This window comes from Eremomyces bilateralis, assembly GCF_010015585.1.
Source record: "Eremomyces bilateralis CBS 781.70 unplaced genomic scaffold P152scaffold_21, whole genome shotgun sequence".
Lineage (NCBI taxonomy): Eukaryota > Fungi > Ascomycota > Dothideomycetes > Eremomycetales > Eremomycetaceae > Eremomyces > Eremomyces bilateralis.
Window position 1 is genome coordinate 111,712 of NW_022985087.1, and position 21,348 is coordinate 133,059.

The 21,348-nt window shown below is 51.7% G+C and overlaps 8 protein-coding genes across 8 annotated transcripts; 2 read left to right on the forward strand and 6 right to left on the reverse strand.

The window, feature by feature from the left end:
• Window positions 1-890: 890 nt before the first annotated feature.
• P152DRAFT_484241 (glyoxal oxidase) lies at window positions 891-3,343 on the forward strand. The gene is made up of 4 exons (XM_033681996.1): window positions 891-1,038; window positions 1,093-1,263; window positions 1,319-1,624; window positions 1,679-3,343. Exons 1-4 carry the CDS (start codon window positions 899-901, stop codon window positions 3,330-3,332), a joined length of 2,271 nt encoding a protein of 756 aa, XP_033531523.1. The 5' UTR covers window positions 891-898; the 3' UTR covers window positions 3,333-3,343.
• Window positions 3,344-3,552: 209 nt separating this feature from the next.
• On the reverse strand, window positions 3,553-5,372 carry P152DRAFT_460985 (phosphatidylinositol N-acetylglucosaminyltransferase). The gene has a single exon (XM_033680027.1). It carries the CDS (start codon window positions 4,997-4,999, stop codon window positions 3,752-3,754), a length of 1,248 nt encoding a protein of 415 aa, XP_033531524.1. The 5' UTR covers window positions 5,000-5,372; the 3' UTR covers window positions 3,553-3,751.
• Window positions 5,183-7,453, forward strand: P152DRAFT_460986 (uncharacterized protein). Its single transcript, XM_033680028.1, has 6 exons — window positions 5,183-5,565; window positions 5,625-5,697; window positions 5,746-5,755; window positions 5,806-5,993; window positions 6,053-6,139; window positions 6,198-7,453. The coding sequence occupies exons 1-6, from the start codon at window positions 5,392-5,394 to the stop codon at window positions 7,085-7,087; spliced, it is 1,422 nt and encodes a 473-aa protein (XP_033531525.1). The 5' UTR covers window positions 5,183-5,391; the 3' UTR covers window positions 7,088-7,453.
• Window positions 7,454-7,707: 254 nt separating this feature from the next.
• P152DRAFT_451556 (pali-domain-containing protein) lies at window positions 7,708-10,083 on the reverse strand (the record flags this gene model as incomplete). The annotated part of the gene is made up of 2 exons (XM_033678238.1): window positions 7,708-8,575; window positions 8,663-10,083. The coding sequence occupies 2 exons, from the start codon at window positions 10,081-10,083 to the stop codon at window positions 7,708-7,710; spliced, it is 2,289 nt and encodes a 762-aa protein (XP_033531526.1).
• A 2,567-nt stretch (window positions 10,084-12,650) lies between these two features.
• Window positions 12,651-13,302, reverse strand: P152DRAFT_142759 (uncharacterized protein). Its single transcript, XM_033673867.1, has one exon. It carries the CDS (start codon window positions 13,114-13,116, stop codon window positions 12,733-12,735), a length of 384 nt encoding a protein of 127 aa, XP_033531527.1. The 5' UTR covers window positions 13,117-13,302; the 3' UTR covers window positions 12,651-12,732.
• Window positions 13,303-14,437: 1,135 nt separating this feature from the next.
• On the reverse strand, window positions 14,438-15,929 carry P152DRAFT_508994 (40S ribosomal protein S4-A; the record flags this gene model as incomplete). The annotated part of the gene is made up of 5 exons (XM_033682610.1): window positions 14,438-14,936; window positions 14,989-15,283; window positions 15,358-15,642; window positions 15,694-15,831; window positions 15,916-15,929. The coding sequence occupies 5 exons, from the start codon at window positions 15,927-15,929 to the stop codon at window positions 14,880-14,882; spliced, it is 789 nt and encodes a 262-aa protein (XP_033531528.1). The 3' UTR covers window positions 14,438-14,879.
• Window positions 15,930-16,784: 855 nt separating this feature from the next.
• On the reverse strand, window positions 16,785-18,238 carry P152DRAFT_460991 (aspartate-semialdehyde dehydrogenase). The gene is made up of 4 exons (XM_033680029.1): window positions 18,153-18,238; window positions 17,825-18,082; window positions 17,042-17,773; window positions 16,785-16,993 (listed from the first exon to the last, which is right to left on the reverse strand). Exons 1-4 carry the CDS (start codon window positions 18,205-18,207, stop codon window positions 16,926-16,928), a joined length of 1,113 nt encoding a protein of 370 aa, XP_033531529.1. The 5' UTR covers window positions 18,208-18,238; the 3' UTR covers window positions 16,785-16,925.
• A 151-nt stretch (window positions 18,239-18,389) lies between these two features.
• Window positions 18,390-20,701, reverse strand: P152DRAFT_460992 (D-lactate dehydrogenase mitochondrial precursor). Its single transcript, XM_033680030.1, has 3 exons — window positions 20,032-20,701; window positions 19,789-19,981; window positions 18,390-19,740 (listed from the first exon to the last, which is right to left on the reverse strand). The coding sequence occupies exons 1-3, from the start codon at window positions 20,314-20,316 to the stop codon at window positions 18,545-18,547; spliced, it is 1,674 nt and encodes a 557-aa protein (XP_033531530.1). The 5' UTR covers window positions 20,317-20,701; the 3' UTR covers window positions 18,390-18,544.
• Between the last annotated feature and the right edge of the window lie 647 nt (window positions 20,702-21,348).

Genomic DNA, 21,348 nt, shown 5'->3' on the forward strand with positions numbered 1-21,348 from the left:
CAGCCGCCTTCACCAGGGAGCGGCGTGGACGTATCAAATCCCATCTTGCGTTGTTCAAGTCGACCGTGTAAGACACTGGGCCTATGGAGACCGCATACTGTTGCGTACTGCTGCTAGGGAAACCAATCCCCATCCGCTGTGTTGTCTTATGCGGTGTATTTTTTGACGCTATATTTGCTGAGTACGGTAGGTATTGTGCGAAATAGGAAGAGGTTGGGTGATAAGAGGTCGATAATATTGGACCCGATATGTTCTTGAGCGATTTCTTCCCCGTCCCTTAAGACTGTCCTGATGGTCCATCCTGAATCTTCCAGTTGAATACGAAACTTTCGTTCTGATTTCAGTCGGATACTACATTGCTACGATATCCATCGAGTCTCTTGTTCATTTATATACCATCAGTTTCGTTCTTTCATATACATTGAGAGACGCGGTGTCCTGTTACTTAGGATATCAAGTTACTTAGGATATCAAGTTACTTAGGATATCAAGTTACTTAGGATATCAAGTTACTTAGGATATCCAGTTCAGTCCAGAGCCAGTACCTGTAAGCATGAAAGGTTCCCTTCCCTTCCATCATTATCCTGTTGTCTCCTTACTTGGGGCATTCTCAGTCAAATATATCCTCATCACCAATGATCCAGTGGCCAGATGTATATAACAGCGATTCCATCAATTGGTGGATGTGGCCCTCGAAACACTGCGTATCCTTTCATCAGATGCAAGGCATTGACTTGCGGTTCTCGCAATCCTGTTTTACTATGCGTGTTTCCAACTCAGCCGAACTTGGCCTGGCATCTCTCTTGTCTGCTCTTAAGGTGCCCTGCTGTCTCTTTTCCTAACCTGAGTCCTTAAACATGTTTTTGCAAAGCTGATCTCGGGCAAGATGGGACCAGTTATGACGGTGAGGGTGATTACGTTGTTGATCCATTTCGCAACAGCGAACATCATCTTCCCATACGTACAACCAATATGCGATCCCACGAATCTCGCATATCCAGGATGTCTCCGCGGCCAAGTTTGCTTAGCCAACGGCACGTAAGTTTGTCTAGTTCCATCTTTACGGGTTGGTCCTCACGGGTATGGCTCCAGATGCAAACTCGATGACGACCCCTTCTATCCGCAATCATTTAGACGCCGTGCCGACGATCTTGTCAATATCGTGCCTCCCCGCTCAGATGGTAAATGCGGCCAAAATGCAGGAGGCGCCACGTGTGGTCCCGATCCAAAAGGACCATTTGGACCTTGCTGCTCACAACATGGGTATGTCAACTCCTGTCCATTGAACATTTATAAAAACTCATTTGACCTCCCGCAGATGGTGCGGGAAAACGGACGTCCATTGTGCAGCCTCGCAAGGATGCCAGGCAGAGTTTGGGGTTTGCGCTTCCGTTACAACGTCCTCAATAATTACAAGCACAAAGGCTGCGAAACCCAACTCCGAAACGGCGAGGGTCAGCTCGGGAGAACCGGTTATCGGAATTCCTACGAGTTCTGCACCTCGTCAACCTCAAACAACTGTGATAACCGAGGACGGAAGTTGTGGAATCCAGCATGACCATACTGAGTGTGGAGATTGGTCTAATGGCGCTTGCTGTAGCATGTATGGGTTTTGTGGGAACACGTATGTTTCTTGCTGTCTCTGCCCTGATGCATTTTGGCTGATCACAAACTACAGCATCGCTCATTGTGGCGATGGATGCCAGTCTGGACCATGCCTGAATGAGGCAGTCCCTAAAGCACCTGGCCCAAGTCCAGCACCGGCAAACGCAAATCCTGGAAAGTTCAGTCTGGTCGGTGACTCTGGTGTTCCTGCAATGCATGCAGGACTGTTGCCAAACGGAAAAGTTGTGTTTCTGGATAAGGTCGAGAACTACACCCAAATGAAACTTCCGAACGGACAGTACGCGTACTCATCCGAGTGGGATCCGGTGTCCAAGAAGGTTGTGCCACTTGGATATAAAACGAATGCGTTCTGCGCTGGGGGTATATTCTTAGCGGATGGCACCTTCGTTTCGCTTGGTGGGAATTTCCCACTGACAGATATCGATCCAACCGTTGGGGATGGCTTCAAAGCAATCCGGCATCTTAGGCGCTCGTTAACGGATGCATCACTGGATGGCCAAAACTGGATTGAGGGTGCTAACCAAATGTCCACCGGTAGATGGTACGCGTCTGCACAGACTCTACCGGACGGCAAAATCTTCGTCGCTTCCGGCAGCCTCAACGGACTGGATCCAACAGTGTTCGCGAACAATAACCCGACGTACGAGATTTTATCGAGAAATGGGCAACCAGTTGGCGGTTCCATCCCAATGGAACTTCTTGTGAAAGCTCAGCCTTATTACATGTATCCATTCATCCATCTCCTGCGAGATGGTTCTCTATTCGTCTTCGCGTCGAAGTCATCGGAATTGTTCGATTCGGTTACGAACCGTACAATACGACAGTTTACAGACCTCCCTGGAGACTACCGCTCCTATCCAAACACCGGCTCGTCAGTGATATTGCCCCTTTCTTCGGCGAATAACTGGGACCCAGAAGTCTACGTTTGCGGCGGGGGAGCCTATCAAGACCTAACTTCACCGACCGATCCATCATGTGGACGCATCGCACCACTGTCACAAAATCCAGAGTGGGAGATGGACAGCATGCCGCAGGGACGATGTATGGTGGAAGGAGTGTTACTTCCGGATGGTAGCGTCGCATGGCTCAACGGTGCGAGCAAAGGTGCTCAAGGGTTTCTCCTCGCGGCGAATCCCACCTTGGAGCTTCTTCTCATGGATCCGACCAAGCCGCTCGGACAACGTTGGATGACAGACGCCGCGAGCGAGATCCCTCGATTGTATCATTCTGTGGCACTCTTATTGTTGGATGGCACCATCCTCGTCGCAGGATCCAACCCGGTGGAGATGCCCATCTTAAAACCAACGGAACAGAGCCCCTATGTGACGGAGTTCAGGATGGAAATCTATACTCCGCCCTACTTGCGTGACGACAATGCAACCAAGCGCCCATCGAAGCTTACGCTTTCTAAAACAACTGTCTCCGCGTCGTCCGGGACCGATTCGGTGACCGCTACGTTCTCGGTTCCCAAAGGGGCGAACAAGGCCAAGGTTTCATTAATATATGGAGGATTTGTCACGCACTCCGTTCACATGGGACAGCGGATGCTGTGGCTCGACATTGAAGGATGGAAAGCAGGCAACACGGAACAGAAGATTGTGGTCAAGGCACCTCCAAGCACAAGTGTGGCCCCTCCAGGACCGTACATGCTTTTTGTTGTCGTTGATGGCATCCCATCGGTTGGTCAATTCGTCATGGTAAATTAGAAGGAGGTCGGAAAGAGTAATAAGGGTCTATCCCCAGTGGACAAAGGTGGATGAGATCATGTGTTTGATGAACGCCTCCAGTGGACGTAATGATAGGGATGTATAGATATACCTAAAATGAATATAATGTAATGGGACTCTTGGCCCTTAGGTGAAGTAAACTTTAGCAATAGCAAGCATCAAGGATATTGGAAGACCCGATGGTATCCTTCAGGATCGGGGTAGACGAAGTTTATGGCTTAGATCATCAGGGCTGGCAGATCTGAGAGTCCTTTTGACCTAAACCTTTCCCACTCACGGCATTGTAGTACGGTAACCAGTTGAGATTCCAATCAGGAGAGTGACCAACCGTCCGCTTGTGGCAGTATAACGCGAACTTTGTTTGGTACCTATGGTCGTCATCTGGTATACAAGAAAGGCTATGCCCAGGGCCGCCTGATAACGGGCCGCGCAGGATCCCACGGTCCATATATCTCGTTCTTGTACTTCTGCAGGCCAATGAGCCACCAACTACACAGGCCCATAGCCAGGCTCGTGATGATATATCCCAAAATTGCCCCGATGGCGCCAGCCTTCCAGCGGCCGCCAGACACCGTAACCCCAAGTCCGCTCCCAGCCATGCCAACTAAGACCACCGTTAGTGACAAATGCGCCTGCCAGCTGGTCCGCCGTAGGTCGAGCCGAAAGATTGGGAACAGAGCAAACACTTCGATGGAGAACAACATCAGAAGAAACACATCCGTCGTGCTCGTTAACCGGCTGGCTAAGACAGTACTGGCCATCACTGCGGCGTTCATAGATAAAGAAGCCGGGAATTTGGCAGAAATTTCGGAGGAGTAGTCAAAGAAAAAGACATTGATGATCATAAGCCAGCAGGACATTGCCCAGATGGAGTCGGAAGAAGTGGACTTGGTGAGGGACTTGAGAATCGGGGAAAGGCCTAGGAGAGTACAGTAGATAAGGATACCGGACTTTATGGTGGTTAATCGAGTTTGGGTAGGGACGGAGAGCATTGTGAGAGTGACACCCGATATTGGGACCGCTTCGTGACCCTTCGTTCCATTCGTAGACCCCGAGCCTTGCTTTTCATCTAACATCGCAGAAGGCGAGTTTGTCGCATTGGTAGGAAGATCGTGCTCCCTCTCATCCTCGTTCTCGCCCTCGGGACCGTGGTCAAACCTCGTCTCGTCATGACCCAGCCAGTACTCGCAGAACACCCATCCCAGAATGGTGGCTCCGCTTCCCCAGTAGGCGATTGTAAACGGTGATGTCCTCTCCTGGTATATCCCCGCAAAGCAGCATGCAAAGATTGCTACCGAGCAAACATGTTGCACAATCACCGTGCTCTCCGCAGCCAAGGGCCAGAACTCATAGGAACGCAACTGCGGATTGCGTTGAAGATGGTCTAAGAAGGTTGCCTCATCGGTGTAGTTGTCGGGGAATTCCTGCGGCACCCACAAGAGCTTTTGCCATACTGGTTTCGCGCTTCGTCGAGTGGGCCGTTTCTTGCGAGCCGAGCGTGGAGCGGGATTGGAGACGGATGGATCGTCGCCAGTAGGATGTGTTGGCGGAGAGCGATGGGTAGTGCCACTACTGCGGGAGGTTTCTGGAGGAGTAAGGTGGGATGGATCTCGTATATGAGCATACGCTTGACGGAGGGAGGTCATGGAGAGAAATGGTTCTCCGAGTTGGATCGTAGGTTCGAGTTCTTATTGAGTGGTGGATTGCTGGACGTCCGCGAACGGCATCTTCTCACAAGGTCAGGCGCTTTGGACCACGTGAATGGTCATGCGGGCTTCATAGTCCTATCATCATATGTCGCGATAGTTGTTGGATGGTGTAGATGTTGATTTGAAATTTATATCGACACGAATAATTGGTACTTTAATGACGTCTTGTCGGTGGTTGACTATGGGACGCGATCCGGCGATAGCTTCGGACTAATCAACCATCAAGGTTCCGACCTGACTCCAGCACCCTGACATCTTTGGATATCTCCCTATTATCTTCACATCTCTTCTCCTACATCCAAGTCATCTCCTAGGTATACGCATACATCATGTCGTCTCCTGTACCGGCAGGCAGAGCCCTACATGGGCGGAAAGCGTCCGAGACGACCGCAACGAGAGTTGAGCCCAAGCAGTCGAAGAAGTCACCATCCCAACCCGAAGTCCACTTCACCACTTTGATCAGACTCCCGTTCGACAGAGGAGATTTTGTAGACCCCCCTCAGGTATATAAGCATCTTGGAACCTTTCGCGCTGAAAGAGCCATGAGATTGACCGGAGTCAGGTTCAATGGGACGCCGCCAAAGACAAGTCGCTATGGAAGGTCATCTCTCGATCTTCAACAACGGATCTGAACTGTGCGTATACTGTATTCATCCTTTAGGCATTAGGCTAATGATGCGTAGGGGAAGATCTGTAAGCTACCGAAGCTCCTTGCGTCATAACGTTGCCTAAACACAGATCAGCGCCACGAAGCTCGACGTCCCTCAGCCTTTCCTCCTTCAACAAGCGGCATGGCTATATGAGCGACACCTATCCCATGTTCGTGCTCAGATGCGGAAAGTCAATCCAATAAATCCCCCAGCGGGTGTCTTGGGCTCGGGCAGCATATCAGCAGCTTCACCCGTGGGGCCACCGGGAAAGCCAGCCCCCGGTATGGACAACCCTGGAGATGGAAGGGGCGATTTCGGAAGAATACTGACCATATTTCAGGGTCAAGAGCACCAAGTGCTCTCTCAGTCCGGACGCGGGATATAGGTCAAGCAGAATGGAGCGGTCCCGGAACTCCGAGGCCAGCTGGTATGTCGATTGCACGGATAGTCCCAACCCACGAGCTGACACGGCAACTGTTGGACAGCCCCTTCAAGGCATCCCTCAACGAGCACTGTGACCGAAAGCCGGCAATTTGTCCCGGCAAGTCCAAGACAACCAGTGAGACAACTGCGCGGCTCGTTCGGCGCCGGTCGAAGACCCGATATTGCTCTTTCTTCAAGAACAGCAGCGGCTCACGCGCAGAACCGGTCCCCTCCACGATCTCCTTCACTCTCGTCCTCCTTATCCTCCACAAGCTCATCAGATGACGAGGCTCCGCCACAGCGCTCGCAGTTCCTAAGACGGCCACCTCGATTCAAGCCGAACAAAGCGCCACTCAGTACCTTGGACTCGGACGGTGAGGGCGACGCCGACTCAGATTCAGAGGATTCGCTGCCATTCGCCGCGGCAGCAGCGACAGGTGGCGACAGAACACGCTCCAAAATACCCGATGTCCGACCTGCGGATCTCGGAGCCACGGTTCGCGAAACCCGATCGCAGGCTCCTTCACTGAGCTCGTCCGCCACGGAGCCATCGTCCTCGCCTGCGCGAACCACCGCGAAAGGCAAAGCCCGGATCCCCAACATCGATTCCTCCACCGCATCCACCAGCTCCGCGAGTTCCGCCCCCGGACCCTCCGGCACCAACCCGCCCGCCTCCCAACCCCCAGGCCCCCTCAGTCCCCGCCACCGGGCCAACCTCGCGCGCCTGAACCGGAAAGACCGCCACAGCGACGGAACGCCGAGCATGGGGAGCAGCTTCAGCGACCTGGACGGTGAGTTCCCCTCCTCCCCCTCCGCATCCTCCATCCCCGCGGTGCCGAACGGGCCGAGTACGGGCCCGCTTGCGCAGGCCCTGTTGCTATCCTCGCAGGCGACGGCGGTGAAGAATGTCACGCGAAAGAATGCGACCCGGCTGACGAAGATGTGGAATTGATGAGGTAAAGATGCGAGCGTGACACAGAGTGCTTTGGAAGAGGCGCTGTTGAGCAACATGAGACACGGTGGGATGACGAGTCGGATGAGCTCCTTGAGCCAGGCGTTGAAGTCGAAGTACCTTTAAAGGGTTTCAGGGAATGACGATAGCGATCGAATGTATTAGCGACAAGGACCATGGAGTTTGGGCTGGGATACGATATTTCGTTCAGAAGCTGCTCGGTTTTGCTTCCTTTGACAATCACGTTATGACATGGTCAGGATGCGGATGGAACGACTGGTTCTTGGATTAGTCCCAGGAGAAGGATGACTATAAATAAATACAGGTAATCTAATCATGAACCACGCTCTGACGCGGCATTCTGTACATTTCGGTTGTCGAATGCCCGAAAATCATGTTTTCGTAAAACGCCCATCAAATACCGGATTGATCCCCTTTAAAATAGGCTCGTGAGGCCGTGCAAAGTATTAACCAGGCCCAAATGTCCGCGCTGACACGAAGACGCAAGGAAAACGCATTTCGAAGAGTGACAAGTAGCCCTGTCAGAGATATCCTAACCGTCGAAATGTTTTGCGCACTGAACAAATGACTGGCCAAAAACGCCGCTGAACGCCATTTCGCTACATGCCTGCGGCCCCAGGGTATCGCCCCCCACCACCTATAAGACCGATTCCCGGGTCGATAGACACGCCCCGTCCGCGACCTCTCACGCCTCGTCCACGACCGCGGCCACGGCCCCGCCCCGCCGGTCCTGGGATGGTGAACTCAGGATTGCTCTCTAGGAGCATGTCTTGACGGCTCGGACCCCGTGGCAGCGGGGATTTATACCCGCCGTATCCATCGTCATACCCTCCACGGCCTCGGAAGTCGCCAGCGTAATGTCGGGGTGCGCTGGACATGGGACCTGGTGATCCGGTCGGTCTCCAAGCCGGGTTGATGCCCCGTTGAGATATAGAGGTGAAATTCGACGTCTCGCTTATAGCAGGGGAACGAGAAATGGTCTCATCAGAAGGGACGCGAGGAAGATTCAAATCAGACTCTGGAAGATTCGAGAGCGAATGGCTGGAACTTTGTGGCACGATCGTGGGATCAGAAGCCTCGATTCGGGGGTCCAGGTTGGGGGCTTGCGTTGAACCCTGCGGAGCCACGTTAGAGGTGCTCATGTTGTTGTCGAAACCACCGTCATCAGAAGCGGGATAAGAAATATTGTTGTTGACGGGGGTTCCGGTATTGGGCGGGGGTGATTTACTTTGAGGACCTGCTGCTAGCGACGTGGGTAGTCCGGATCCTCCTGACTTGCCGGCCTGAGCGAAACGCGGCTCAACATCTTCGTAGTAGTTGGACGGACTTTGGTTGTGTGGTGGTGGTGAGCTGGGTGTCGGAGATGCTTGAATCGGTGATAGTACTCGAGTCGATGAGGTCGCGAGGTTAGAGTTTGAACCACTGTGGCTTGATTGATTCCAGTTGGACCGAGGTGGTACATAGTTTCTGTATGGCTGTTAGCGCTACAATCCCAGATCCGGTTTAGGAAGACCAAAGCAAAAAAGGAGACAGCAGTGCACGGTCAATGCTTACTCTTCGGAATAGAGACTCGATGGGCTTCCGATTTGAGGTATCCCAGCTCTCTGCTGCTGCAACCCAATCATTCCCTGGACGTCTCCGTCGCTATCTCGCAACCCGAAGGCTGCATTTGGGGACGGAGGTGATGGAAGCCCGGTCCTTGGGTCCATTTCGCCTCCCAGACCCATTGATTGGGGCGATACCTGCCGGCCAGGGCCATATGGGTAGTCTGGATTCGGTCCTCCATATGGTCCGGGGGGAGGGGTTCTGTGGCCTCGTCCCATCGGACCGCCCATACCCCGTCCTGGGGGTGGCATCCCTCTACCACCAAATCCTGGCTGGGGAGGGCCTCGCATTCCTGGGGGTCCGCCTCTCATGTATCCTCCACGTGGTCCTCGCATGGGTGGTCCGCCCCTGCCTCGTGGGTAGAATGGTGGTGGTCCACCGGATCGATTAGAGCCCATGGTACCGTTCGAGCCTTGATGTCGGAGCGGCGCCGGACCATAAGGGTCTGGCCTCCCTCCCGGTGTGCGGATGGGATTACCGAATTGATCTCGGGGAGGTTCTCTGCCATGTCGACCGTAACCTCCAACCATGGGCCGATCTCCATATCGACCGGACTGATCGTCGGGACCCAGTGTTTCCGCGCTCCTCACTGATGGATTTTTCGGATTCAGAGGCACTCGATCCTCCCCCATTTCCTTGCTCTGAGCCGAATCGAATGCAGCAAACTGCTTCTCGCCCACGGTTGAATCTGCCGTCATCGGAGGTGGAGAGTCGGCCTTAGGGAGGGATGGGGTCACCTGTGCTGGAGGCTGGTTTTGTCGACTGGCGTAATAGTTGTCGCCATTCATCTCGGCATTCTCTGCTATCCTCTTCATCCTTGCTTTCCTGCTGACGAGGGTTCGACGCATGGCGCAGGTAACCACGCTGCACATCATGGTCAGAATGGTCGCCCCAAGAACAATCCATCCTCCCCAGCTAACGTGAGGGGTAAAAATCAATATGTCCACCAAGAAGGCGAGGAGAGAAACCAGCAGCGTTGGAAAACTCAGCATTAACAGGATCAAGAGATATCGCGGGGAGTGTGAAGGAGAGTGGAGATGCGCGGCGACAGAGAGGCCAAAGCATATCAGAGTCAGAAAGGCGGCGACGGGGTGGACGATGAGGATGGAGGAGAGCGAATGTCGCGTACTCGAGGGAAGAGAGAAGTCGGAGTCTTCGATTTGTTTTCCAGCTTGGAGGGCCTCTGTATCATAACCCAACTGAACGGACGTGCAGCCCGAATCGGTACAGTAACCCCATACTCCGAAATCGACACCTTTCCAATTCCCCAAGGGAATACTCTTTATTATCGGGGTGGATAGGGTCGCTAGGAGAAGCAGGACAAAGGCAGCCAAAAAGAGGATAGACAGCGGAGTGGCCGGTCGCAGCATTATCGGAAGATGGAGAAGAACGAAGCGACGCTGCCGGTCATGGAGACAGCCAAATCCGGTCGCAGGACGTTCGGAATCAATCGGTTTCGGTCCAAAGGAGAAAGGATGGTCGGAGGGAGATGGGGATCGCGACGGAGTGGAGGACTATTTACGACTTGGAGAGGCAGATTCGAAAGGATGGACGGCAGTCGAGGCGACTGGTGTGAAAAGGATGGAGTGATGCGACTGGACGTTACGTAGTGGCATTTGGATGGGGTATGATGGAATAAGCGGAGGGCAATTAAAAAGAATTGGGTCAAGTGAAGATAGAAGCGAAAGTCATAACCAGCGGAGTGGGATACCGTTGTTGAGTGGGAAGAAATGAAGAAATGAAGAATAACAGAGTGTCCTGTATGAGTGAGAGAGAGGATAGCGAAAGGTGAAGGTGGTGAAGGCGGAGTCTCAAGTTAGTGAGTGGAGGTGTGAATGAGTGAGAAGCGGCTGGTGGAGGCGTAGAGATTGAGGAGGAAGGCGTGATTGGGCCAGCGGGGGTTAGTGTCGGAAGGTGCGACCGAGCGGGAAGTTGGAAGGAGGGGGAAGAGATTAAACGTGGATTCGTGGAGGAAGTTGCGATTGTGTAGTGTGAAGACGTGTACTCACTTATCTAAGCCTCCTATCCACCTTCTGTTCATGTATGGAGTATTATGGAAGTATTCATGTTCACCTGATACGTATAGCATGGAGTACGTAGTACGAAGTACATGGAGTAGAAATTCATCTGTTACAGTATCTCCAACCCGCATTGTAAGTTTGATACAACAGCTTGTGAAACAGCCCTGGCTCCACTCTCCACTCTGCAGTTGGAGCACGCTAGAACAATGTATGTATCCATGGGCGCCAGGGGGCTCCACACATGCCACACTAGGTTCAATTCGTTGGACTTTGGGCTTTGGACATTATTATCTGATGCTCCAAGGCCCCAGGAGCATAAATTGTTCCATGCCACGGCAAAAACCCTTAGCCCTTCCAAGATGATGTCTCAAGACGATGGCCCAAGGCGATGTCTGGCCGCGGGTGATTGCTGTGTCGAGCACATACCGCATTGAATATCCACGACATGTAGGCAATATCTCGCGGCACCAGGGTCCCTGACTCCCTGATCGTATGTGACTACGTCGCAACCCCATCCCCCACTCCCCAGTGGGCGGCAATCTCTAGCCGTTAGCACGGGGCTTGACCACCACGTCAAATGAACACCTGCGGGCTGGCGTCGTGGATGGTGAACCGTGGACACCCAGACCGGGAGAAGCAACGTCTGTCCCGTCAGGCCATCACCATGCCCTCAGTTCTCCTCAGAATCAACCATCGTTCGGTTCATCCACACCTTGGTTGTTTGTCGAATGTCGAAAGCAACCCCAAGAGGCACATAAGACGTGGAGTCGTGCGTTTGCCTGGAAGTGGCTATAGTCGATTGCGCTACAACAACGATGCCCTTCAACGCCCATTGACACCCGCAACGCAAAGGCAGAGCTCATTTTTAATCCTTCACTGGTGCAACAACAAACGGATCCAGGTGGACAACTTGTGCTCGAATTCGTGAGCGTTGGCCGTTGGAGGTCCAGGAATCCTGGAGTGAGATGGGTTGCTGGCTCCAAGTGGATGAATATGCAGGTAATAATGCACGGATCAAACTCAAAGTTTCGATATTGGACCTAGCAAATTTTTTATATTGACCCCATTCAACACCCATGGGCTGCGCACAGTTGGCAGTATGTATCCTGCTGGAGCCTCATACTCCGTATTTGGGGCTGGACTCCAGTCTTGCTGCCGTCGGCATGCCGTTTCAGGGACAACCAAAAACAAGAAAAGTATCTGACTTTGAAGCTGTCATCGAGTCCAGGTTATACCGGGAGAAAGGCATAGCAACAGAATCCACGCGATATGCAGAGATCAGAAAGATGTGAAGGAAATGATCGACGAGTGGAAGACTCAACCGAGGTAGGTCTGCCTGTGATGTCTGGATCTCCATCTCAGGCATCGTGGTTGCATTATGGTCTGGAATTGTCAGATGTACTGTAGGTTGTTTGTATATGCTTTGGGGGTCTTTCAGAGTCAACAGCTAACCATATCACAGTGAGCAGGATTCGTATGATCGAACACGGCCAGCTCGACTTCATCGGCACATACGAAGTTGAGTCGGCAACTGAGCATCACCGGCTTGAAGCTGTCTAGGATTGATCTGAACGAGGTTGACTGCCCTGCTGTCATTGAAGATTGCATATATTTCCCGTGAGACCCGGCCAACTACTTCATCGTGAATGTCCAATCTTTTAATTGAACCAGCAAGTACAAAATCCTGGGAAGACCTCAATGATGATATGGATCACTTCCTTGATCGCCTCCTCGAACTCGGCCTTGAAGTTTTCGAAACACTTCGTAACGGTTCCGAAGAAGGTCAAGAAGCAGTTGAGCATCTCGAAGAAGTAAGATCCAAGGAGTTCGAGCATGGCTTTGAAAGAGCTTGGTCAGCATCATTGTTCGCAGGTTGCCTTGGTCATGGGAAACTTACAGCACTTAAGCACCGCCATACAGTGGAGGAAGGTCGAGCAAACCTCCACGAAGATCTCGATGCAGCATGAGACAACGAACTTCAGATCCTCGATGGCGAGTTTAAAGGCGGCCTCGAATGCGGCAATCTTCTTGCAAGTGATGAGAATCGCCTCGATGATGCTCTTGCAGTGACCCTGGATTTCGACGATGATGGTCTTCTTGGCTTCCTTGGAGATCTCGATGCCTTCGTAACCCGATACGGTGATGTCTAAAAAGGGTTAACAGCCTCCTCGACTCAAGCCAACGAAGATACGCACTGATCTGAGCAGTGAAGGACTTGACAACAGTCACGAGGTTCCCGATCTCATCGCAACCATCACACCGTTTCTGGATGTTGGAAATGGCAAGGTCAGACCCAACTTCAGCAGCCGGCGCTGGAGCAGCCAAGCCGGTGGCGAAGAGCGAGGAGAAGAGGAAGACGGAAGCGGTGCGAAGGAACTTCATGATGAATGCTGGTATAACCGAAGATTATGGATTAGATGCGGATACCAGTAAACGAGTGAAAGGGAGACTTGGACTGAGTAATCGACTGGACAGAATGAGAGTAACGAGCTGGATGAAGGGAAAGGAAAGGAGGTGGATGATCCGGATCGGTTCTTATACCACAATGAGCCACTGTCTGATGGACTGCGTGTCTCCAGGGATCGGGAATTTAGGATGCACTCCCCTTCCTGAAAATCAGGGCGGATGAGATCCTGCCTCTAAATCCTCATACGCCCGGCTCCATTGATCGTCGCTCGGCTGCCAGACTTATCTTGTGAGAACTCTCCCTCTTCAAGAGTTAGCACGCTCGGAGAACAGTTAGTGAGGTGCATATCACATGTATTTTCTGGGGTCATGTCCTTCTAGGGTTGCAAAAGCACCCAGAGTCCAGAATGATTCCCAGAATTCTACGATAAGCTCGGACAAAGTAAGATCAGAGATCGACGAGGTAAGCTGAGTGGTTAATAGTTTGCGAGTCTTGACCTTCCGAGTCATGCTTATGATGGCAATTGGCAGCAGATGCACTACGAAGATCTCGATATATGATGGTCGCTATAGAACCCAACTAGAGGAATATGGTAACTAACCGCATAGTTTCTATCACGATATCCACGATATCGGTTATACTATGCACATGAACCAACGACAACAAGCAATCGCAAAAATAGAAACACACACCTTCTGCTGTTTCCTAAGGGTTCTTCTGTTTCTGCATGTGGTTTTGTTAGTTCAGCACATGAAATTATTGGCCCTGTCTTCTCCCTTGTCAAGTTGTCATCCCCGGTTCCCCTGATTCCGACCGTTTGTGGGGTATCCGGAGCCGGAAGGCCGTCCATGCGAACCCAAACCCGATAACTTCATCTCGGATGAGTTCTCTCCATGGTCTACTCCATAATTCTGCATGATATGGGATTCGGTGAATGGTCAATTGCTCGTGAAAGGGGCGATCGACAGGTTAAGCTTCCTTCGTATTAGTATTTCAGTCGATGCTGATCCCCACATTGCTGACGTCCACATCGGCACATCCACTTCACCGTTCAACCTGACTCTTTTCTGGATTCCACGGGTCAAGCTGTCCATAGTAACAGATTACCAGATGCGCATCGATCGGCAACGCGATGGATTTGGGAAACCGGGAAACAATAAATGATCGATAGTGGTCTCAGCAATTCAGCATGCTCAATACCCGCAATAATAGAGGGGTACGGATTTGTCCACCACTGGGACACATTCATCATAAGGCAGGTATCTCAACCTTCTCAAGCCTCAGAATTTTATCTAGGAGGAAATAGCGATGTACGTTGCTTAGAATTGGTCTTATAACTTCCTTGGGATAGCAATTCTTTCTTGTCGCCTTGCACGTTGAGGTCTGGCCAATCCAACAGTGGTACGTAAAAGTTCAGCAACAGAAGGCAGCACAGGGAGACTTTGGTGTCATACAAGTCAAACCTACTCCACAATAGTTGCAAGCGTTGATGGTTGATATTTTCCGTTCATAGAACGTAAGCTTGAATTGCTGCCCTTCTTTCCTTCGCCTACTGCCTTAAAGGCTAAGATACACTTTGAGAGCGGGCGACATAGGCACGCGACCATAGCTCATGAAACTCTCCGTTTTGAACGCCGTTTGTATTGGCTGATGCAAGATGCAAAGTGCGATAGTGACGCTCAACCAATCCCTCCATCCCCGTGAGCGTTCTGATTCCTCCCCGCGTCTGAAACGGAGCTTAATGTCCGGAGACGGCAAAGGCCCGACGGCGATCTCGCTCCTCGGCGATGGAAAGCTACAGGGTCGTTAGAGGTGGACGTTGGCAAAATTTGAAGGAGGGAACGAACCTTGACACCCTTGCCCTTCGGCAGGCTGACCCACGGCTTCTCCTGGCCGATGACGAAGACGTTGCTCTCACGAGTAGCGAACTCGTTATCGACGGCATCCTTGATGTGGACGATGTTGAAGCCACCATCGTGACGTTCACGGCTGGTGATGACACCAACACGACCCATATTGCGACCACCGGTGGCCATGGCGATCACACCGGAATCGAACTTGATAAAGTCGGTGATCTTTCCCGTGGAGAGATCGACCTTGACGGTATCGTTGACCGTGATGAGCGGGTCAGGGTACCGGATCCTGTAGTAAAGACTTCCGTCAGTCTTCTATATCACCAAAGCTTGGTCCAACGGCTGATGGATGCTGCCACTCACGTTCGAGCATCGTGCGTAACCAAGAATGGGATTCCACCCTTGCCCAACTGCACGCGCTTGACCTTGCACAGCTTGTACTCGGCCTCCTCCTCCGTGATGCGGTGGACAGTGAATCGGCCCTTGGTGTCGTAGACGAGGCGGAAATGTTCGTCAGTCTTCTCGATGGAAATGACGTCCATGTAGCCGGCAGGGTAGGTCGCATCGGTTCGGACCTTGCCATCGACCTTGACCAAGCGTTGCATGAGGATCGATTTCGTTTCGCGTCCGTTCAAGGCATACTTCAGGCTGTGGATGTTAGTCCAAGCCCATTGTATCAACATCGATCTTCCAACTCACCGGTTACGGATGAAGACGATGAGCGGCATGCATTCCCGAGTCTTGTGAGGACCCGGAGAAGCCTTCGGGGCATAGGCTCCGGAGAGTTTGTCGAGCAGCCAATGCGATGGCGCGCTGAGGCGCTTCTGGTGTTTCTTCCTATATGCTGATGTTAGCAATGTTTATCGATCTCGAGTCGAAGGATTCGTATTCTCGAGAAACATATAAATCAGTGAGACTTACGGTCCACGGCCCATGATGACTGCTCAGTAGGTTAGTAGAGTATGTGATCCTGGTGAGGTTTTGGGCGAAGAGTGCGATTGAGATGTGGTGATGTTGGAAATTTCGAGGGCCACTAAGCGAATGTTGCCAAGACCTCCAGTTGTGTGGTCACGTGCTGACCCATTTAAATTTTTATGCGTTCATGCCTTGATGCCTAATATTCGACGCCCTCCGGGGGGATGAAATTGAGTGGCATTTCTTGGCATTCGATCTACCCCAACTCTCTGTACAATCTTCTATCATCGATTGAAGCACCCAGCGCAATCCCCCGATCTCAACCTAATTGAGGCAATTTGGGGTTTCATTAAACAGCGTATAAAATGCAGGTTATGGGAGTCATTGGACGAGCTCAAACAGATCTTGATTGAGGAGTGGGAAAAGATCACAATGGAGGAGATTCGGGCGCGAATGGCAGAGATGCCGCTGCGCTGCCAGATGCTCGTTGAGCGCGGCGGAGAGTTCATCAAAACAGATCTATGGTAATTGGCTAATTAAGGAATATATACTAATTTCAATATTATGCTGTTTTTGAGCGAATTGGACTGCATGCAAGGTGCCTACACAGACTGTCTTCGGTGGAGGGTGGTGATGTGTAGAAAACTGCCAAGAAACGCGATTCAATTTTATCCACCCCGGAGGCGCGTTCATGCCAACCCAGTCTACTAATGCCCTGGCCCAGCCTGGCATGCCTGGGGAGTTGAGACGCGTTTTATAAGAGGCACCTTTCGAACGAAACTTCTTTTGAATACAATGGAACGATAGTCACCGTTGGAAATTACCGTACGTATGGTAGCTCTCGAATGCTCGTTTGGTTTACACAAACCTATTCTACGCACGTTGCCTGGACTTCAATTCTGTTCAGAATAGCAATGTTTGACGACTGAGATAAGCATCCACCCTTCTCAATGTCAATATGCTTGATTTATGTACTATCTACGTGGACGAGTTGGCCAAACGCTACTTTTGATCCTTTAAGCATATCCTTTCAATACCGCAGCCTCTGCATTCAGAATGGACGAACCAGCAGCACCAATGACAGCTAGGACAAGGTTAGTGACAGTCTGAATAGAGGATGATGGACACCTACTGTTGTGACTGAGCGCTACGAATTTGATATCGAAGATCCCGCTCTCGTCCTCGCGGACCCGGCCAACACTAACGGCATATCCTCGATCTGTTTCACGGTCTAGTCGTGGCTGTGGTCGATCCGGCTCATCCATCACTACGATGGCATTCGTAGGTGCAGAAGGGCAGCCGAGCCTCTGAGCCTCGGATACATATTCCCTCAGGGCATCCTTGACTTCCTCTGCGGAGGGCGCAGGACGTTTGGCGAATTTGAGCGAAACACAAGCGGTGTGTCCGTCGAGAACTGGTACCCGGTTACAGGCTGCGGAGACACGTATATGCTGGTCCTCGAAACCAGTCACACTTTCGTTGACCTTTCCAAGGATCTTTTGCGCTTCGGACTCCAATTTGTCTTCCTCTCCGGAAATGAAAGGGACGACATTGTCGATGACATCCATACTGCTGACACCAGGGTATCCGGCTCCAGACACAGCTTGCATGGTCACGATGCTCACTTGATCGATGGCACCGAATCGAGCCTGCAGAGCTGCAAAGGGGATAACAATCCCAATGACGGCGCAATTGGAGTTGCAGACGATGAATCCTTTCTCTAGTCCATGGTGTTTCCTCTGATGTGGGATGACATCCATATGAGGAAGATTGACGGTAGGGACAACAAGAGGAACTAGAGGATCCCGACGGTAATTCTTCGCGTTCGAAAACACTCCAAGGTTGGCTTTCAGAAACGCCATCTCTAGACAAAATATTCAGTACGTCATCGGCGGTGACCAGGGCATATACGGACCGATCTCGGTGGCAACGTCACTGTCTAGGCCGGAGAAGATGATGTCGCAGTCCTTGAACTCTTCAGGAGTACATTTTCGTACTTCAAGCTCTCCTAACCTCTTCGACATAGGAAACGCCTGTTTCCATTTCACAGCATCTTTGTACTTCTTGCCCGCGGATCGTTCCGAGGCACCCACGGCATGAAGTACAAAATGCGGATGTAATGCTAATAGCAGGATGAACCTCTGGCCTACAGATCCGGTCGCTCCCAATACTCCTGTGCATCGTGTACTCATGAGTGTTTGTTGTCTTGATGACGGGACCGATGCTTATTGGGACGGACATACCGCATTTTCGGACCGGAAAGTCGCCGGTGCCCGACGTGAAATGTTCGACATCCATAGTTTCGACTAGTCTTAATGGCTTGAGGAAAGAATTGTAGAGCAATCGAAAGTATTGATCAGTGTCGCCAAATGTGTCGCCTGCTGTTCTTGAAAGTGAGTCACGATGATTGGCCAGCAGGTAACGAAATTTCCTCATGAGCACGTGCAGCGACGCAATATATTTCCCAGAGGACGATAATTGTCAGGAAAGCGTAGATGAGCAGCACCGATCTTTAACTTTATGCCCTACATTATGATGCAGATACTATGACATTCGATTACCGTACCTATGCAAAATCGGGGCTCAGATTGCCTCCCAGGTCCCAACAGCAAATATTTACAGTGGCCTCCCAGCGCTATCCTGGAATGTCCATGATCTTCCCCGGATTCATGAGCCAGTAAGGGTCCAGAGCCCCTTTGATGTTTTTCATGACATCGATCGTTTCCATACCCAATTCCTTGATCAAAGACTGCTTTTTCCCTAATCCAATGCCGTGCTCACCAGTACAAGTGCCCTCCATCTCCAGCGCTCGATCAACCATTCTCTCAATGCATGCTTCCACGGCTGCCCGCTCTTTGGGGTTCTTGCTGTCATACATAATGCTTTCGTGGAAGTTACCGTCGCCGATATGACCGAGTATCGAGGCGAACAAGCCGAGATCGTCCATTTCCTTCTTCGAAATCTCGATGATGTCCGGGAGTCGTGATATGGGAACGGCCACATCCGTCGACCAGACCTCGGTACCCGCGCCTTCCTTTCGGAGCGCCAACATGCTCCAAAGTGCTTCCTTCCGGGCCGACCAAAGTAGTTGCGCTTCTTCGGCATCGTGGGCGAACTCAAAATCCCCGCTCCGATGCTTTTTCGCAATCTGTTTGACCAACCCGATGCTCTCTTGGATGCTTGCGCTTGTGCCCGAGAACTTGAAGAACATGGTGGGCATTTCTTTCCAAGTCCGGGCCGTCGATTTGGTCCGATTAATGACACTCATTTGCACTTCGTCCATAACCTCCATCGCAGCGACGGGAATTCCGGCTCGTAGGACCTTGGATGCTGCTGCAGCTGCATCTCGGATGGTTGGAAAGGTAACCACCGCTACAGTCGTCTCCTGAGGAATGACAGTGAGCTTCAGTGTGATCTCAGTGACCAGTCCGAGAGTTCCTTCCGATCCGATGAAAAGATTGGTGAGATTGTATCCCGCTGACGTTTTCCTTGGTCTTCGTCGAGTCTTGATGATGGTTCCATCGGCAAGGACAACGGTCAGATTAATTACCCAGTCCTTCATGGTGCCATACCGCACGGCATTCGTGCCACTGCATGATGTACCAACCATTCCCCCTATTCTGGCTGATGGACCGGGATCCACAGGAAAAAAGAGTCCTGAATGTTTTATGTCTTCGTTGAGACTCATCCACGGCACCGAAGGCTGAACGACCACATCCATATCATCCTCATGCAGAGCGATAATCTGGTCCATGAAGGTGAAGTCGATGCTCATCCCTCCATAGGGGGCTGAGAAATTGGCCTCCAGGCTGGAACCTCCCGAGTAGGGGACTGACACGTTTAGACGAAGCTATGGGCGTAGCGTTGATGAAGACGTACTCATAGGCAACTTGTATTTGTGACAGATTTGTGCAATTTTCGAGACTTCTTCCGTACTCTTTGGGTATGCAACCGCCACCGGTAATTGATCCACGTTGATTGATGACCACTCTGAATATCCGTGAATACGAAGGTCCTCATCATCTGTGCTAATGGCATCGTTCCCTAAAGAGATCCTGAGCTCGAGAATGGCCTACCACCGGTCAGCTTATCTCTCTACCATGCTGCTCGTATTTTGGTAACCTTCTCCATCTCCCTCTTCGATGCAAAGTGGGGTCTTCTGGGAGCATATCGGACCCCTTTCGTCGTTGAAGACGCATCCCGTTGCCCGTAATAGTATGCTAGAGAAGCAGAAAATGCCGATAACAGAAATACAGTTCTTGCCGACCAAGCAACTTTCTCCGACTTGCTGGAAGAGGTGCCATTGATTCGGCGCAACCCGAGGGTCCGGGTCGACGGATGTCTCACAGCGAGAATGCCCCGCTTTAGGAAAGCTGTCACAGGTCTGGAAAACGGATTCGTCGACATAATGATGTTTCCAACGACTCTGCTTCCGCAGGTCAACCAACGTTATTGAAGGAACACCACGCAGACGAGAGAGCCAAAGCGGCTGGGCGATACGAGACAAAGATTAGAAGCATAACCTGCCATGGGGTTGAGTGCCCGAGACCCGGTCTGCAAGTGGTGGACTTCGAGCGGCCGAGGGGTTGTAGAAAGCGGTTTAAACGGCCACGAGACCCAACGCTACCGGGGAGATAACAGTTATAGCTCGAAACCAGGTCATCGAGATTGAAACGGTCTGGTCTCTTGCATTTGCCGTGTGGAGTAGAGCATTGATCGAATCATCACCACCACTCCTCCGAAGTCAGAAAGGGTGGGGTTGACGTGTCTTAACGCAATTGCCGCGACCTGGTTGGAGCAGACGCGGAATCGCATGTGTTCTGTCACTTCTGCTGAACCAACGTGGGGAAAGTTTCATCCACATCGTGTTTTCTGTGACGAGACGAGGGTTGTGGTGGCGGAGTTGGAGGTTGCAATTGGTAAGACGAGATGGAAAATTTTCCTTGTTCGATCCAAGCAGGCATCGAAGCCGTCCGCTTACTATGTACGCACAAAGCGGGTAGTCATGGCGATCCTCAACACCCGCAATCCGTTCATTCGGAAATCCTAAGAGATGCAGAGGAGCATGTCTTGCACGCATCGAAAAGTGCCAGCATGCCTAGCAAGCATACGGAGTAGGGGGTGCCAGTTATCAGCTTGCGCAACACTAGACTTGGGGCGGGGTCTAGGCGGCCCACCCGACGTTAGATGAGAGATCAGGCACAGGGGCAGAACGATCGCAGGAAATACTGTAGTTGTGTCATTCTAGCACTAAAAATCCTGATGAGTGATGAGTGATGACCGGCGACTGGTTCAAATACCGATCAATGCATTTCTCCGCCCTGTGTAGACTTGCTGCAGGTTGCAGCAATGCCGTGCAGAAGCAATAATACGGCTGCCTGTATGTATGCTCACGCATGCGGGATCTCCCACAGAATTCCATGCTAGTGATTCACGTCC

Excerpts from the sequence above, each read along its gene's own strand:
- P152DRAFT_484241 (XM_033681996.1), top strand. The coding sequence starts at position 899 with ATGACGGTGAGGGTGATTACGTTGTTGATCCATTTCGCAACAGCGAAC. Across the intron at positions 1,264-1,318 it reads CCTTGCTGCTCACAACATGG|ATGGTGCGGGAAAACGGACG; the intron begins GTATGTCAACTC and ends GACCTCCCGCAG. Across the intron at positions 1,625-1,678 it reads TATGGGTTTTGTGGGAACAC|CATCGCTCATTGTGGCGATG; the intron begins GTATGTTTCTTG and ends CACAAACTACAG.
- P152DRAFT_460985 (XM_033680027.1), bottom strand. The coding sequence starts at position 4,999 with ATGACCTCCCTCCGTCAAGCGTATGCTCATATACGAGATCCATCCCAC.
- P152DRAFT_460986 (XM_033680028.1), top strand. The coding sequence starts at position 5,392 with ATGTCGTCTCCTGTACCGGCAGGCAGAGCCCTACATGGGCGGAAAGCG. Across the intron at positions 5,566-5,624 it reads ATTTTGTAGACCCCCCTCAG|GTTCAATGGGACGCCGCCAA; the intron begins GTATATAAGCAT and ends GACCGGAGTCAG. Across the intron at positions 5,994-6,052 it reads ACCGGGAAAGCCAGCCCCCG|GGTCAAGAGCACCAAGTGCT; the intron begins GTATGGACAACC and ends ACCATATTTCAG.
- P152DRAFT_142759 (XM_033673867.1), bottom strand. The coding sequence starts at position 13,116 with ATGAAGTTCCTTCGCACCGCTTCCGTCTTCCTCTTCTCCTCGCTCTTC.
- P152DRAFT_460991 (XM_033680029.1), bottom strand. The coding sequence starts at position 18,207 with ATGGATGTCGAACATTTCACGTCGGGCACCGGCGACTTTCCGGTCCGA. Across the intron at positions 18,083-18,152 it reads CTTTCCGGTCCGAAAATGCG|GAGTATTGGGAGCGACCGGA; the intron begins GTATGTCCGTCC and ends CACGATGCACAG. Across the intron at positions 16,994-17,041 it reads CGTAGCGCTCAGTCACAACA|CTGTCATTGGTGCTGCTGGT; the intron begins GTAGGTGTCCAT and ends ACCTTGTCCTAG.
- P152DRAFT_460992 (XM_033680030.1), bottom strand. The coding sequence starts at position 20,316 with ATGTCGACGAATCCGTTTTCCAGACCTGTGACAGCTTTCCTAAAGCGG. Across the intron at positions 19,982-20,031 it reads CGAAGAGGGAGATGGAGAAG|GCCATTCTCGAGCTCAGGAT; the intron begins GTTACCAAAATA and ends GACCGGTGGTAG. Across the intron at positions 19,741-19,788 it reads CAAATACAAGTTGCCTATGA|TCCCCTACTCGGGAGGTTCC; the intron begins GTACGTCTTCAT and ends TAAACGTGTCAG.